The following is an 18772-nucleotide window of genomic DNA, read 5'->3' on the forward strand; positions in this document are numbered from 1 at the left end:
GCAAAGATGAATATTGCCTGGCTGGAGGTCATTGGTCTCAAGTTATATAAACTCTGACCCTCCTGGAAAAGTGCCCCAACACTGGAGTGATAATATTGAGTTTCATTATGATTCTCTGCATGATGGATCACCCTGGCTATATCAAACATTTCATACATTACAATAGGCCACTGAGGTGACAAGGCAGAAAAGTGGATTTGCCTGCCACACATGCCACAAAACCATCCGGAAAAGAGAGGACATGTGAGGAAACCTTTTCCCCGAGATTAGCTGGTGAATTCTTTGCTATGAGTTCGAGAAAGTTAGATGACTGAAACTAACGTCAGTCAAAGATTTACTTACTCAAACTCAGCATTTTTGAAATTTGAAACCTTTTAAATGATACAATGCCATCTTGATTTCTTGCTGTGATTATTACCAGTGCCTTCCCACCTTGGAATGTGTGTCTGACAACAAGAAATATGATAAACTAGTAATAAAAACAAACAACTGCGGATGCTAGAAATCTGAAACAAAAAGAAACTGCTGAAAACTCAGCAGGTAATAGACTCAGACTCAGAGTCATAAAGCATGGAAAGAGTCTAGCAGCATCTGTGGAAACAGAAACGAGAGTTAATGTTTCAAATGTGATATGACTCTTCTTCAGATAAACCAGTGTTCATTATCTGCCATTATCAATTTCCCTCTCTACATTTGTTTACTTGCAAATAGCAAGCAGAAAACTCTGGTACTTTTAGAACTCCATGAGGAAATCCCATGATGACGCAGTATTCTGTTGAAATCACTCTCCCTTCCCATTATTTGACACCTATCCCAGTTTTTGCTTCACCCACTGCCTGATTCTGGAACTGTTAGATCTCGTTAGACTCTTCCTATACAATGTTCGTGTTTGTCTTAAGTAGCCAAGAGACTTCCAAACAGCATCTTCAACAGTGCAAATGATACAAAATGACATAAGCATATCTATGACGGAATGACATTCGGATCCACTAGGCATGCTCAGCACATATAATGCTGGACAGTTACCAAGGTGAGACAGTGGTGCAGTAGACATGTCACTGAACTATTTATACACAGGCCCAGACTATTTGCGCTGGGGACCATGGTAGCCAGTGGAATTTGAATTCAATAAATAAACCTGTAAAATAAAGCTGAACTCAATACTGGTGACCTTGAAAATTATCTTCTACTGTAAAAGCCCTTGTGGTTCATCAATGTACTTTATGGAACAAACCCTCACCTACTCTGGCCTCCATGTGACTCCACACCCACAGCAATCTGGATGAGTAGCCTATCAAACCACTCAGTTCAAGCATAATTAGGAATGGATAACAAATGTTGACCTTGACAGAAGTATGCAGAGCCAATGAAAGAAATAAAAAAGCTATTACCTTTAACATATTTATACGTTTCTTTGCTAATATTAAAACTTTTGAAGTGAGTCTTTTGAAGCTCATTCCTAAATCCATTTCTCCAGCTCGCTCAATATCATCATTGCCTTTATTATTAGACTCCGTGTCTGACATTCAATCCGGTTAAAGTTAAAAATCTCACAGCACCAGGTTACAGTCCAAAAGGTTTATTTGAAAGTACAAACTTTTGGGGTGCTGCTCCTTCATTAGGTAGCTAATGGGGCAGGTATACAGGACACAAAGCTTATAAGTAAAAGATCAAAGTGTCATACAGCTGATGCAATGTATTGGACAAACCTAGATTTGACCAATACATCACATCAGTTGTGTGAGACTTTGAGCTTTTACTTATTAATTCTTTGTCCTATGCACCTGCCCCACTAGCTACTTCGTGAAGGAAACTCGTTCGGAAAACTGGTACTTCCAAATAAACCTATTGGACCATAACCTGGTGTTGTGAGATTTTTAACTTTCTCCACCCCAGTCCAACACTGGCACCTCCACACCCTTAGATAAAAACCAGGGTACACTGAAGTAACTAGGAGAAAGATTTGTTGGTGTACACAAACTTACATCAATTCTTCTGGGGCAATGAAAGCAGCACCTCAGAAACAAAGTACTCCCTCGCAGTCTTTTACTTTGCCACAATCTCCAAACTGTCACATTTCATTCTATTTCCTTTTCCAACTATTCTTGGGTAGATCTTGTTGAAACATTCAAAAGCCTGAAAGGACTTAATTAGGGTGGGCACTGAAATGATGCTCCCTTCCCACGGGATTCTAGAACTAGGAGACACAGTTTAAAAACATTTGGTCCTTGATTAAATGTATTAATGTTTTGACTTGAAAGCCATAAACATTCTCAAATATCAAAAAGTATTTGTGGTAATTTTCTTTACAGCTTTCCCAATGTGCCAGCAATTTGCTGGAAAACTCAGTCTAAGCATACACAGCATGAATTTGACATTGGCACGATATGTCCTCATCAAATCAGAGCCTTCTTAGTTAAAGCACACAAATAAAACAGGAATTTCAGCCAGGATTTTCAAGTTTTTTTCCCCAAATTTTGCTTTAGAAAGGCATATACTCGTATTTTGGATCTTTATTTTCTGGATTTGAGAAGATTCAGAGGCAATCTTGTTGAAATATATAAAATTCTTGGATGGTTTAACATATGCAATGAAAGGGCTTCCTTGGCCAGAGCACCCAGAGTCACTGACTCAGGATAAGGAGATGGTCATTTCAGACTGTCATGAGAAGTTTCTTTGCTCAGAAGGTTATGAATCTTTTGAATTATCTATCTCACAAAGTTATGGATGCTGAGTTGATCAGGATATTGAAGGCCAATTATGAGAATCAGGCAGCAACACCATCCACTTCTTCTCAGCAGCTTGCTTGAATTGCTTTTATATTCCTCCTAGTCAATGAATGTTAACACAAGACAACAGATTCTGTACCACTCAATGTCCCTGCGCAAGTATGTTGAACATCGTAGAACAGAAACAATGGAAAAAGTAGCAGCCAGAATTTGCATCATCACATCTGGCGGACTTCCAGCTCAGATCGATCTGCTCAGCATCAATCTTTGCGATGTATGCAGCATATTGATATGCTGAACATGTAAATCTGAATAGGTACTCCTTAAAACAAAAAGTATCCTCATGTGATAACCAACCTTAGGATTTGTAAAAATTAAACATGCCTGAAAAAAGTGTGACTTAAAATTAATAAATGATAGTGCATCCAACCTGCTTCACCCCCAATGGATGAAGGAATAAGCCCTGAACTCGTGATTTTGAAAAAAGACACAATGGCAGGCGCTTTATTTTGTTTCAAAGCATAATTTGAATGTAATATTAAAATTGCCATTCTGGACAGCTAAAAGAGGAATTATACTGAGGTTTCTACAAACAGGTCACATGCCTACACTGTCTTTTTGTGCTCCAGTAACTCTGATTAAGGAAGGACCTACAGAAGAATTTAAATCGCTCTCCACGTGAGACAGAGAGAGAGAGATCCCTTAAAGACCATAGAGTTGCCTTTGTGTTGAACTTCAGGAGATGGGAGAGATATTAAATTAATGTTTTGCATCAGCTTTTACTACAGAGAAAAAAATTGAGGCTGGAGAACTCAGGGACATAAATATTTATACTTTGAAAACAGTTCACATTACAGAAGAGGAAGTCCTAGAGGTCTTAGAAAACACAAAAGGTGGATAAATCTCCAGGACCTAATCAAGTGTATCCCAGGACGTTGTGAAAAGTTAAGGAGGAAATTGCGGGGCTCCTAGCAGAAAATTCATATTCATATCATCTATAACCAGAAGACTGGAGGGTGGCTAAAGTTGTGCCTTTATTTAAGAAAGGATGTAATGAGAATCCTGGGAACTACAGACCTGAGAGTCAGTAGTGAGTCAGTTGTTGTTGTTGATTCTGAAGATGGGATTTCTATGCATTTAGAGGGGCAAGGAATGATTAGGGATAGTCAGCATAGTTTTGTGCAAGGGATATTGTGTCTCACAAACTTGATTGAGTTTTTTCAGGAAGTAACCAAAACGATTGAGGGCAGAACAGTAGATGTTGTTTACTTGGACTTTAGTAAAGCCTTTGATAAGATTTTGCATGGTAAACTAATTAGCAAAGTTAGATTGCATGGGATTCAGGGTGAGCTTGCAAATGGATACAAAATTCGCTTTATGGTAGCAGAGGGTGGTGGTGGAAGGTTTTTTTTTGGACTGGAGGCCTGTGATGAGACATGTTCCACAGGGATTGGTACTGAGTCCACTATTGTCTGTCATTTATGTAAATGATTTGAATGAGAATATAGGAGGCATGGCTTGTTAGTTTACGGGTGACAGCAAAATTGGTGGGATAGTGGACAGTGCAGGCAGTTATCAAAAATTACAAAGAGATCATGATCAATGGAATGAGATGTCAGAGGAAGTGGTGGAGGCTGGTACCCAAGGGGCAACTTTTTCACACAGAGGGTGGTACGTGTAAGGAATGAGCTGCCAGAGGAAGTGGTGGAGGCTGGTACAATTGCAACATTTAAAAGGCATATGGATGGGTATACAAATAGGAAGGGTTTGGAGGGATATGGGCCGGGATACCTGGTCAGCATGAACGGGTTGGACCAAAGGGTCTGTTTCCGTGCTGTACATCTTTATGACTCTAATTGGATCAAGGGGCTAAGAAGTGGGCGATAGAAGTTAACTTGGATAAATACAAGGGGTTGCATTTTGGCAAAACAAACAAGGGCAGGACTTTTACAATTAAAGGTAGACCCCTGGATGGTGTTGCAGAACAGAAATACCTAAGGGTTCAAGTTCAAATTCTTTGATTTGCAGCAGCAGTCTGAAAGCTAATGCTTCCAAATAAACCTGTTGAAGTATAACCTTTGAATCACGGTAGGCAGAGTGATTAAGAAGGCATTTTGCACACATAGCTTTCATTGCTCAGACCTTTTGAGTATAGGAGTTGGGGTGTCATGTTGAGGTTGTACAGGACATTGGTGAGGCCTCTTCTGGAGAACTATGTGCAGTTCTGGTTGCCCTGTTTATAGAAAGGAGATTATTAAACTGGAGACAGTACAGAAAAGATTTACCAAGGTGTCGCCAAGAATGGAGCGTCTGAGGCTGGATAGAGTCAGAGATGTACAGCACGGAAACAGACCCTTCGGTCCAACCCATCCATGCTGACTAGATATCCTAAATTAATCTAGTCCCACCTGCCAGCACCCGGCCCATATCCCTCAAAACCCTTCCTATTCATATACCCATCCAAATGCCTCTTCAATGTGCCAATTGTACCAGCCTCCATCACTTCCTCTGGCAGCTCATTCCATACACGTATCACCCTCTGTGTGAAAAAGTTGCCCCTTGGGTCTCTTTTATATCATTTCCCTCTCACCTTAAACCTATGCCCTCTAGTTCTGGACTCCCCAAACCCAGGGAAAAGACTTTGTCTATTTATCCTATCCATTCCCCTCATAATTTTGTAAACCTCTATAAGGTCACCCCTCAGCCTCCAACGCTCCAGGGAAAACAGCCCCAGTCTGTTCAGCCTCTCCCTATACCTCAAATCCCCCAACCCTGGCAACATCCTTGTAAATCTTTTCTGAACCCTTTCAAGTTTCACAACAACTTTCCGATAGGAAGGAGACCAGAATTGCACCCAATATTGCAACAGTGGCCTGACCAATGTCCTGTACAGCCGCAACATGACCTCCCAACTCCTGTACTCAGTACTCTGACCAATAAACAAAAGCATACCAAACGCTTTCCCACGTACAAAGCTATGTTGACTATCCCTAATCAGTCCTTGCTTTTCCAAATACATGTACATACTGTCCCTCAGGATTTCCTCCAATAACTTGCCCACCACTGACATCAAGTTCACTGGTCTATAGTTCTCTGGCTTGTCCTTACCATCCTTCTTAAACAGTCAGCCAACCTCCAGTCTTCCGGCACCTCACCTGTGACTATCGATGATACAAATATCTCAGCAAGAGGCCCAGCAATCACTTCTCTAGCTTCCCACAGAGTTCTACGGTACACCTGATCAGGTCCTGGGGATTTATCCACTTTTATGCATTTCAAGACATCCAGCACTTCCTCCTCTCTAATTTGGACAGTTTGCAAGGTGTTACTATCTATTTCCCTACAGTCTATATCTTCCATATCCTTTCCACAGTAAATACTGATGCAAAATACTCGTTTAGTATCTCCCCCATTTTCTGTGGCTCCACAAAAAGGCCACCTTGCTGATCTTTGAGGGGCCCTATTTTCTCCTAGTTACCCTTTTGTCCTTAATGTATCTGTAAAGACCCTTTGGATTCTCCTTACTTCTATTTGCCAAAGCTATCTCATGTCCCCTTTTTGCCCTCCTGATCTCCCTCTTAAGTATATTCCTACTGCCTTTATACTCTTCTAAGGATTCACTCGATCTATCCTGTCTACACCTTACACACGCTTCCTTCTTTTTCTTAACCAAACCCTCAATTTCTTTAGTCATCCAGCGTTCCCTATATCTACCAGCCTTTCCTTTCACCCTGACAGGAATATACTTTCTCTGGATTTTAGTTATCTCATCTCATTTCTGAAGGCTTCCCATTTTTCAGCCGTACCTTTACCTGCGAACATCTACCCCCAATCAGTTTTTGAAAGTTCTTGCCTAATACCATCAAAATTTGCCTTTCTCCAATTTAGAACATCAACTTTTAGATCTGGTCTATCCTTTAAATTTTAAATCTAATAGAATTATGGTCGCTGGCCCCAAAGTGCTCTCCCACTGACACCTCAGTCACCTGCCCTGCCTTATTTCCCAACAGTAAGTGTAAAACTTGACCTTCTCGAGTAGGTACATCCACAGACTGAATCAGAAAACTGGGACTTTTTTCACTGATGCGGAGGTTGAGGGGTGACCTTATACAGATTCATAAAATCATGAGGGATGCAGATAAGGTGAATAGCAGAGGTCTTTTCCCTAAGGTGGGTAGATTTCAAAACTAGGAGGCAAATTTTAAGATGAGAGCATAAAAATTTAAAAAGGACATGGGGGCAACTTTTTTTTTCCAGAGAATAGTTAGCGTGTGGAATGCACTGCCGGAAGTAGTGGCAGATGTAGGTACAGTTACATTAAAAAGACATTTGGATTAGTACATGAATAGGAAGGGTTTGAAGGGATATGGGTCAAACGCAGGCAGGTTTGGGAACTTGGTTGGCATGGACTAGTTTAATCAAAGATTTTGTTTCTTTGACAAAGCTTCTTTCCATCAAAATTCTTGCACTGATTGCCCACTGGCAACCAAACCTACCCTTCCTCATTATGTCACTTTAACGCTCTCCTTCTTAGCTCAATCAGACAACAGAATGATAACTCTCACTCCTGACTTTCAATCTTGGCTCTGCCTCTCCATGTTTACTCAGCTGGTTCTGCATCAGCCAGAATTAATTTTAAGATGATGTAAGATGCGTTAATAACTAGAAAATTCAAGTTTATAAGGAAAAAGCTCATAAGATGTTATATTCTATCCATTCTCCTGTCTGTCTCAGAAATCTGGACAATGAATAAAGATTGCTAGAAGAAATAAGAGGCCCTATAAAATAATAAGACATCTGCTAAAAAAAACTCCCACATACTGACCAGAAGATAAGTGAAGAGGTACTTGAATTTCTAAGCACACAAAGAACTCTTAAAAAGTGGCATCCAGAAATGAAAATGTCAGTATATCAACAATGTTATCATAGACGTTAAACTACAGAGACCTCCTAAAGGGCAAAGTGGAGGGTGGCAGATAGTGGTATAATCGACATCACTGTGGTCACAGGTGAGCTTCAGTGAATGAGAGAGGTTGGCACAAGACAGATGAATGTGACATACCATGACAACAGATCGCCGAACAGAAGTGGCTACAACAGCAATATCTAACACGCTGGCTCCCTTCAATTTAAAATCTGCCACAATTCAAATTTGTTAGAATGAAGGTCTGCCATTCAAATATCACAGATTTGGTGGAGCAAGAAGACAGCTTACAAGGAATAGGGAAGAGACCTCAAATGTGTGTTCTTCCTCCAGTTTGTAGTTTACTTTTCAAATGCAATAAAGACAATGATAAACAAAATACAGTCATGTTTCCAGATTGAGGCAGAGCTTTGGATTGTTTTTCTTCTAATGCAACAGGGTCAGAGACAGCCGACAGAAACATTCTGCACCAGTTCCTGCATGTGATATTTGAATACATCTCACTCTTCAGACTTCACGCGAGATATCTATGCTGATTTATCCTGCAGAGGACATACAGAAAGAGAGGGAGTTTCAACTGGTCAGTTATCAGAGTGCCGAAGTATGAAAAATTCCCGGTAGCAGCCTCTCCACCTCACCACAGGTTTAATAGCCAAGATAGCAACTCATTCTCCAAACTCCAGACTTCACTCTAAACTTCTGTAGATGCTGCTATCTGGTCAGTCAAGCAAAGCAGTCACCATCCACATACAAAGGTTACTACTACTGCTAATGCTGCAAATATTAGGTTCTCATCTGGCTTGTAAGAATACAGAATGTTACATTGCGATCTTATGGTGCACTTCAAACATTTCTCAAAGATTTCACAATGAGCATAAGTAAAATATGTTCCTTAAAATATTTATCCATGAAGGGTTGCATTCTCTGAGCAGAAAGTGTAGCTTGTGGTTCAGCAAAACCCAAGTTATCTCATCCTGTTTAACCACAAAATAGTTAGCGATATTCAACAGTCACCAATGCAAACATCTGTTTAAGCAGTTTTCACATTAGACTGAAACATCCACATCATGAGAGATCTAACATATTGTAATTGTCATCGAAGTGCCAGTTCATGGGTGTGCATTGTCTTTCCGATCACAGCAACAGTGGGTGGCTTGGTTGTTGGAGCTCAGATTAAACCAATCTTTGATGTTTGTTATGGACTGGGCCAGATCCCCTCAAAACATTTCAAGAAGGTAGCCCAGACCCTAACTTTGTTACTTGTTTTAAGCAAGTGAACAGTGGATATTCCAGGAGAGAATCAGCTGGTCAAACTACTTAGTTTTAGACAAAACAGAATTTATTTACAAGATTACTGAACGAAACACAAAGAACAGAAAATAGAATACAGAATAACCTATCCTATCTGAAAACCAACAAGCTTCCAAAATACTTGCAACAGAGTGAGAAAGACAGAGAGGAGAGCAGAGACAGGGAAGAGAGGAAGAGAGGAGGTGACAGTAAGAGAGAGAGAGAAGCAGATTTTCTACACACACACGCGCGCGCGAAAACCAAACCAGAGAAGAACTGAGCTGGGAGAATTGGCTCCCCACTTTTCATTATACAAGTTTTTTTTAAACTTGAAAGCTTTCTGCCTGCAGCAGTATCTGTTAACTATTATCAAACTGACCCTAAAACCCATCCTAACTCAGACTTTTCAGAACCTGTGTTTTTATGACCACCTGAAGAAAAAAACCAAGGACAGCATAACCTTATTAAAGACACAGCTTCATCACATGTTGTCTAGAGGCTTCCATCACTTTCAGCTGCTTTATCTTTATCAGTTAATTCTTTTCGTATTGATTAAACACGGCAACACTTCTGCATGGATAACATGCCTGAAGAGCTCCATCGCCTTCTCTTGACAATTTCGGAGTTCACTTGTTCTTTTTGCCTTATTCACTACCTTGTTAGTTCACTTCTCCATCCAAGTTACCCTCATAATCCTTTAGCACCATATTTTAAGGCTGTCCCACACATTGGTAATCTACTGAAATTCAAACCAGAATCACCCAGTATCCAAGACATTTATTCATCAAGTCCCTAACTATCAACATTCTAGGTGACACTACTGAACAAGATCAACTTGGCAAGAGGAGGTTTACACACGAGCAGCATTTAATTGCCTAATTCTTTGGAGCCTCTACACAACCTACATAGCTCATGTTAAGACTATGATACAACACTCAACAAGATGCAACTTCAACAACAATTAAGGGGTTCAATGCCATTCAGGACATGGGAGGTTGCTTTGATTGACACTTATGCTATTAAACTCAATTTGCTTTCTAGCTTTGGCATGCTGTGCTTGCTGTATGCACAACCTGCAGAAACTAACAAGCCTCACTTTAACACCAGCTCTCAATCCTACATGGGCAAAGAACTATATGGTCACAGAAACATCATTACCTATTAACCTCAAAGGCACACACCTGCCAGACTTGGATGTATATTATTCCTTCACTATTGTAAGGAAAAATGCTGAAATTCTCTCCTCTAATACCACAGTACAAAAATGAAAGACCATGCTAGCTTAAAAGCTAACACTTGCCGCCACCTTCTTGAGGCAATGAGCTGTTGACAAATATGCAACCTTTGCAGCATAATTTATATCGAGAATAAGGCAAAACTATTCCACGAGTTTGCATTTTCATCAAGTGATTGGCTGCTTTCCACTGGATTAAAATCAAAAGATGCCTTCATTGATAAGTAATAACAAAGGCAACTGCAAATGGAAAAATACACCACGGAGCAGATAAAGACCTCATAAATTTAGAATTTATACCATTTCTGTCTGAGAGCAGCAAGGAAGTAATAATAACAGAACCTTCTAAACAAGTGGGCAAAGAAAGGCTTTCGCAAATAGTTAGTCTTCAAAGGCAGTGAGTTGTGAGAGCCTTCACTAGCACAAGAGATGTTGGAGGACAGTTGTAAACCATCCTGCTACAGTGAAGTAAGATAACCTACTGATGAGAAAAGCATGGTGTGTTCTTTATGTTTGATGCCTATTTGAAAATAAATTGTGCAGACAGAATTGAGTAAGTTAGTTCAATGATAACAGTTATTTTATTATGATGGTATGACAGTGAAAGGAAGCATCTGGCCCCAATTAAATACATCCTGGATTCATATTAGCAAGATTGAATCACAGAATGGCACAGGACAAAAAGCAGTTACTCAGCCAACTGAATCTGCATTATATTAATTAAACATGAATTAAAAGACAGCTGACATTTGGACTTGGGTGAAGGAACTGAAAGCATTGTTGCAAAGTTGGCAGATGACCCAAAGATAGGTGGCGGGATAGGTAATGCTGAGGAAGCGGAGAGATTGCAGAACATGAACAAGTTAGGAGAGTTGGCCAAAAAAGTGGCAGATGGAAACAATGTGGGCAAGTGAGAGCTTCCGCGCTTCGGTTAAAGAATAGAGGTGTACACTATTTTCTAAAAGGGAAAGGCTTCAGAAACCTGAACATAACTTAAAAACTAGGAGCAGGAGTAGGCCATCCAGCCCCTCAAGTCTGCTTTGTCACTCAATAAGATCATGACTGATCTTTTCATGGCCTCAATTCCACTCCTTTACTGTTCCAAAAATTCTCTCTATTAGCATTAAAAAGATTTACTGAGGAAGCCTCAACCACTTCACTGGGCAGAGAATTCCACAGATTCACAACCCTCTGGGCAAAAAAGTTCCTTCTCAATTCAGTGGTGAATCTGATCCCCCTAATTTTGATGCTATGCCCTCGTGTCCTAGTTTCACCCACCAGTGGAAACATCCTCTCTACTCCTAACTTATCTATTCCCTTCATAATTTTATATGTTTCTATAAGATTCATCCCCCCCCCCCATTCTTCTAAATCCCAAAGACTATAATTCCAATCTACTCAGTCTCTCCTCATAAACCAACCCCCTCAACTCCAGAATCAACCTAATGAACCTCCTCTGCACCCCCTCTAGTGCCAGTATATCCTCTCAAATAAGGAGACCAAAACTGTACACAGTACTCCAGGTGTGGCCTCACCAGCACCCTATACAGCTGTAACATAACCTCTCTACTTTTAAACTCAATCCCTTTAGCAATGAAGGTCAAAATTCCATTTGCCTTCCTAATTACCTGTTGCATCTGTAGACACCCAGGTCCCACTGTACAGTATTCAAGTAATAGTCCTTTTTATTGTTATTCCGACTGAAATGGATGACTTCACATTAATTAACATTGTACTCCATCTGCCAGACCTTTGCCCACTCACAAACTATGTCCTTTTGCAAAGTTTCACAGTCCACTGCACACTTTGCTCAACCACTCATCTTAGTGTCATCCGCAAACTTTCACAAACTACACATGGTCCACAACTCCAAATCATCTATGTAAATTGTGAATAATTGTGGTCCCAACACTAATCCCTGAGGCACACCACTGGTCACTGATTGCCAATCAGAACAGCACTCATTTATTCCCACTTTTTGCTTCCTGTTGGTTAATGAATCCTCTAACCATGCTAATGGATTGCCAGTAACGCCTTGCATCTTTAACTTATAAAGCAGCCTTTTGTGTGGAACCTTGTCAAGTGTATTTTGGAAATCTAGATGATACACCACATCTACTGGGTGCCACGGTACATTACATTTGCACTGTCTTCAGACAATTCCAAAACATTAGTTCAGCATTATTTGCCCTTCATGAATCCATGCTGCGTCTGCCCAACAGAACAATTTCCATCCAGATGCCTTGCTATTTCTTCCTTGATAATAGACTCAAGCATTTTCCCCAGTACAGAGGTTAAGCTAACTGGTTTATAATTCCCCATATTTTGTCTACCTCTTTTTTAAACAGTGGCATCACATTTGCTATTTTTCAGCTTGCTGGAACAGCCCCAGAGTCCAGAGAATTTTGGAAAATTACCACAATTGCAATTTCTCCTGCCATCTCTTTCAGCACCTTGGCATGCATTCCATTAGGGCCAGAAGACTTGTCTATCCCTAGCTCCATTAGCTTGTCCAAAACTACCTCTTTTGTGATAATGATTGGTTCCAGGTCTTCATCTACCATCATCTCTTTGTCAAGGGCATGTTATTCATGTCCTCCACTGTAAAGACAGACACATGATACCTATTCAATGCCGCAGCCATTTCCTCATAGCCCATTACTATATCTCCCTTCTCATCCTGAAGCACAGAAGAGACTTGGGAGTCCTAGTTCAGACTGTCTTAGGTTAACATGTAGGTTCAGTTGGCACTTAGAAAGGCAAATGCAACATTCGCATTCATTTCAAGAGGACTAGAATATCACAGCAGAGATGCATTGCTGAGGCTGTACAAGACTCTGGCCAGACCACATTTGGAATATTGAGAGTAGTTTTGGGCCCTGTAAGGAAATGCTGGCATTGGAGGAGGTCCAGAGGAGATTTACAAGAATGATCCTGATACTGAATGGCTAGTCATACAAGGAGTGGTTGAAGACTCTGGAGTTAATGGAGTTTAGAAGGAATGGGGGGTAGGGAATCTCATTGAAACTTACAGAATACGGAGGGGCCTGGATAGAGTGGGCATGGAGAAGATGTTTCCACAGTAGGAGATACTAGGATGTGAGAACACAGCTTCAGAGTGAGGAGGAATTTCTTCAGCCAGACAACGGTTAATCTGTGGAACTCATTGCCACTGTAGGTTGTGGAGGCCACATCACTGTGTGTATTTAAGAAAACAGGTTCTTGATTAGTGAGGGGATCAAGGATTACAGGCTGTTTTTCATCATTGATATAAATGAATTGGATGTGAGCCAATACTTAGTAAGTTTGCAGATGACACCAAAATTGGAGGTGTAGTGGACAGCAAAGAAGGTTACCTCAGATTACAATGGGATCTTGATCAGGGCTGAGGAGTGGCAGATGGAGATTAATTTAGATAAATGTGAGGTGCAGCATTTTAGGAAAGCAAATCTTAGTAGGACTTATACACTTAATGGTAAGGTCCTAGGGATTGTTGCTGAACAAAGAGACCTTGGAGTACAGGGTCATAGTTCCTTGAAAGTAGAGTCGGAGGTAGATAGGATTGTGAAGGCGATGTTTGGTATGCTTTCCTCTCTTGGTCAGAGTATTGAATACGGGAGTTGGGAGGTCATGTGGCGGCTGTACAGGACATTGGTTAGGCCATTGTTGGAATATTGCGTGCAATTCTGGTCTCCTTCCTATTGGAAAGATGTTGTGAAACTTGAAAGGGTTCAGAAAAGGTTTACAAGGATGTTGCCAGGGTTGGAGGATTTGAGCTATAGGGAGGGGCTGAACCTGCTGGGGCTGTTTTCCCTGGAGCGTCAGAGGCTGAGGGGTGACCTTATAGAGGTTTATAAAATCAAGAGGGGAATGGATAGGATAAATAGACAAAGTCTTTCCTTGGGGTCGGGGAGTCCAGAACTAGAGGGCATAGGTTTAGGGTGAGAGGGGGAAGATATAAGAGTGACCTAAGGGGCAACTTTTTCGTGCAGAGGTGGGTACGTGTATGGAATGAGCTGCAAGGGGAAGTGGTAGAGGCTGGTACAATTGCAACATTTAAAAGGCATCTGAATGGGTACATGAATAGGAAGGGTTTGGAGGGATATGGACCGGGTGCTGGCAGGTGGGATTAGATTGGTTTGGGATATCTGGTCGACATGGACGGGTTGGATCGAAGGGTCTGTTTCCATGCTGTACATCTCTTTGAAGCTAAAATACAACTGATCCATTTGCAATTGATGCAAATTCTTAAAACTCCACTTCCCACCTTCCACTTCAGGACATCTAAAGTTCTGCTGCCTAAGTCCCATTTACCTATGCTTACTGATTTCCATCGGTTCGGAGTTAAACAATTATTTGCTTTTTAAAAAATTGTGATTCACATTTTCAAAACTTTCCATCAGTTCATCCCTTTTAAACGTCTTCGCCATCTAAACCTCTTCCTATCTCTGTAACTTACATCTCCCTGTTTCTGTATCCTCCTCGAGCCGTGAGACCCCTCCCTATCCCTGTAACCTCCTCCTGCACTTCAACCCCTCCCCATCGCTAACATCTCCAGCGCCATTTATATTCAGTTACCTTCTCCAACCCCAGACCTCTCTCATCTCTATAACCTCCTCCAACCCATACACTTCTCACTATATCTGTCATCTCCTCCAGTCCATAAAACTCTCCCATCTCTATCCCCTCCCTCTCTCCTAAACTTCCCCCAACTCCTAGACCTCTCCTTATCACTATAACTTCCCCACTGCCCTTTCAAACCTCCCCACCACTGTCAACTCCTCCAGCCTCACAACCCACCACAATACTGGTACTCCTCTACCTCCGGCCATTTGATCATCCTGATTTTAATCCCTTCACTGCTGGCAGCCATGCCTTCAGCTACACAAGCCCTTAGTTCTTCAATTTCTTCAGTAAATGTCACCTTGCCTCAGTTTCTCCTCCTTAAACCTTACCTCTTTGACTAAGTTTTCTTCATTGGTTCTATTATCTCCTGATGTGGTTCGGTTTGCTCTAAAGCACTTCTGTGAAGCATCTTGGGGTGCTTGACTACATCAAAGGCAGGGTATGAGCACAAGTTGTTTTTCTAGAGCTGCCTCCTTAAGTTGAAGTTCAAGATGACAACACAGAGACAGCATTAACTCCAGAAAGCAACTAATGATAACAATATAAGGAGTTTTAGAGCCACTCACATCACTAAACAAAACTTGGGATTACACCCTATGACAAGCCAGTGATCCCAGAGTTTATTTTGTATCAAAGAGTAATTACCACTTCCTCCACTCAACATCAGTGTGGTTTAGTGAGACAGATAGGTGAAGGTAGCACTGCCAGAAAATGCGAGGCTGTACCTAAATCAATATACCAAACACCAATTGCAAACCTCCAAAGTCCTTGAATCTGTATAGCACTCATTACAAATCAGGATGTCTGAAAATGTTTCAGTCAGGTCCTCTCCTGCTCTTCTAAGAGTGTCACAGATATCCTGGAACTTAAATCATAACGTTAGTCTGCAGCTGCAGTGAGGGATTGGTAAGGTAAATGGAATGTTACCTTTTATTGCCAGGGGAATGGAATATAAAAGTAAGGATGTTCTGTGACAGCTGCATTTTGCACAGGTGAAACCTTAGCAGGGGTACCGTGTGCAGTTTTGGTCTCCTTATTTAAGAAAGGATGCAATTGTATTATAGGCAGTTCAGAAAATGAGACGGCTATTTATGAGGAAATATCAGACAGGCTGTGCTCCATCTACTGGAATTTAGAAGATAAAAAGTGCTGACTTTTCAGGCTAGAAGGTGGCGTGTAGTGGTTAGTATTGAGACGCTTGCCTTTTCTGACATACATAAATGATGTAGATCTTGATGTATAGTGGACAATTGTGAAATTTGTAGATGACCCAAAACTTGGAAAAACTGTATTCAGTGGGGAGGACAGTGTAGAACATCAACAGAACATTGACGTGTTGGTGGGGTGGGCAGATGGGTAGCAGGACAAGTGAGAGGTGATGCACTTGGATACAAAGATCATGGAGAGTCAGTATAAAATAAAGGATACAATTTGAAAAAGTGTGCAGGAGTAGAGAGACTTGGATGTGCCTCACTATGTGAAATACATGAATGCATTGCTGGGGGGTTGCAAAAGGTTATCAGAATGGTGACATGGATGGGACACTTGAGAAATGAGGAAAATGTGTAGAAGTTGGGCATGTTTTTCCAGAGAGAGAGGCAAATAGGAGATTTGATGACAGTTTTCAAGAACCTGAGTGGATAGGGAGAAACTATTCCCGCTCATAAAAGGATTTACATCTAGAAAGCACAGTTTTAAAGTGTTTTGCAAAAAGAAGCAAATGTGAGGTGAGAAAAATCTTTTTCATGCAGCGAATAGTAAGGATACAGAATGCACTGCTTGTGATGGAAGTAGGTTCTACTGAGGCATTGAAGAGGGCAATGGATGATTATTTAAAGAGAAACAATGGGTAGAGCTAGCAGGGAGAAAGGCAGGAGGGTAGCATTAAAGTTAAAGCTCTTAGAGCCAGTGCAGACATAATGGGCTGAATGGTCTCCTCCTGCACTATAACAACTGAGAGATTCTGTGAGGCATACAAGATCCCAAGAGGAGTTGAAAGGTTGGATGCTGAGAGGATTTCTCTCCTGTGGAAGAGACTAGAATTAGGCAGAGAATTTAAAAATAAGAGGCATTCTATTTCAGACATAGATAAGGATTATTTTTCTTACAGGGTTGAGAATTTTTGGAATTGTCTTTCCGAGAGGAGTGCAGATGAAATAACTGAATATTTTGAGGTAACCATCATCAACTGTGATCTTACTGAATGGTGGCACAGGGTAGAGGGGCCAAAAGGCCTACGCTTGCTTTAAATCTGTGTGTTAACACAGGGCCTTTAGCTGCATCCGAGAAGGCAGAAATTGCCTCAGTGAAATATCCCAGCTAAGTGGCAGTGGACTCCTCTACCAAAGTGTAAGATTTAAAAACTCTGATCTTCACAATGTCAGGTTTTCAAATCTATTTTAAAAATGTAAAGACATTATTGCAAAACCTACAGCAGTTTGATCTTTCTTTCCATTTAGAAACAGCAGTGACAGTATGACATGGTATGATATTTGTTTTGTCACACTAATGATCAGAAGTTTAGATCTGCAGACAGCAAAGAAGGTGCATGACTCAACAGCCATAAAAGGATATTTCTGGACAAAAAAGTATTATAGCATTAAACAAAAACTCAATTAGAATTATTTGCTGTTAATGCAGCAAGCATCTTTCGTAGTCTGCAGTCCTACCTTTTTTACTGACTGCCGATGAAGAGTCTTGCATTTCTGCAGTAACTTGCAGCATCCAAGCTGGCAAGATTCTTTTCCTCTGTACAGTGGCTGGTGCTGCATGACCACTCTTCAACTGCTCGCTCTCTGACTAAAAGAACACAAGATTGGCTTGGTTAGCAGAAGATGGGTCACACTAGCTCAACTTATTTTAATACTTGTCTCAAATGGGATTAGAAAATTGAAACATTACAACAGAATCCAATCACATCGTATTTCAAGAGTGACAGTCATTTCATTGTGATCAGGACCTAAAGCTGTGACCAAATGATTTTTCTTGACTTAATAACTGAGCTGAAAGCACTGATGTTAACTGAAGGTCTAAGGTGAGGTGCTAACCTATATGATTCAGCAGCTTACGAGAGGACTTTATTGATACATTATGAAAGCCCGAAGCAGTAATTTTCAATGTTTGTTAGAAAGGACTTCTCTTGTTTACTTGGCTATTGCTAAAAAAAAGTTTTTTAAAAAAAACTTGACTGAATTATCAACTTCTAAAGTCTAGAAGAAAGGGCAGTAAAAGACTACATTTTTAGAGAACAATCAGAAAGCTTTCAGTTGTTTCTTTCAATTCCAAGAACCTTAAATTCATATTTCATGAAATCAAACTTCTAGCTTGTTCCTACAAGATTGGAGCAAACCATGTACTTTGTGGATCAAATTTCCCAATTGGGAAATGGATTCAGAACATTTTAAGCAACTATTTGTCTGCAAGTGCGGAGAGTACCTGCTGTTGCAAAGTCGGGCTAACTGAACTAACGAATACCCATTAAGACCATCAGCATAAACTGCATTAATCTTCCAGACTCCTGATATGAAGAAAACGACTGGTATTTATATGACACTTTGCATGACCATTTAGTGTCTGTAATGATCTGGAATTAGAGAAATAATGCAAATTGGCAATGGCAACGAGCTAAGACAATCAAACCAGGGCAAGGTGTGAAGTGGAAGGGATTAAAAAGGACTTTAGTTGAGTGTAAGTAAGTATTTGTGTTTATTTCAAATAATTGGTTATAATTCTTTCACCTGTGTGTAGCTTTGCTTCATTATAATTTCAGTAATTTGCATGATGTGTAATAACCAAAAAGAAATCAAGTTAGAAAAAGTCACTGTATAAAAGCACGCATACAACAACTGTGACGTCTAAGTGAGGACCTTATCCTACTTTCTTTTCATTCACCCATGAGACATGGGCACCACTGGCTGGCCAGCATTTATTGCCCATCCCTAGCTGCCATTGTTATAAATGGATGCGTGC

At 40.7% G+C, this 18772-nt stretch overlaps 1 protein-coding gene across 1 annotated transcript in view; it reads right to left on the reverse strand.

The window, feature by feature from the left end:
- Nucleotides 1-18772, reverse strand: part of aplf (aprataxin and PNKP like factor) — a 60173-nt gene that overhangs the window by 24898 nt on the left and 16503 nt on the right. Inside the window, exon 5 of the mRNA XM_043696656.2 lies at nucleotides 17473-17602. Coding sequence (XP_043552591.1) covers nucleotides 17473-17602 — 130 coding nt within the window. The remainder of the gene's footprint in view (nucleotides 1-17472; nucleotides 17603-18772) is intronic.

The sequence above is a fragment of the Chiloscyllium plagiosum genome, unplaced genomic scaffold (genome assembly GCF_037043375.1).
Source record: "Chiloscyllium plagiosum isolate Xiang-an unplaced genomic scaffold, Cpla_swu_hap1 HiC_scaffold_10, whole genome shotgun sequence".
Classification (NCBI taxonomy): Eukaryota; Metazoa; Chordata; class Chondrichthyes; order Orectolobiformes; family Hemiscylliidae; genus Chiloscyllium; species Chiloscyllium plagiosum.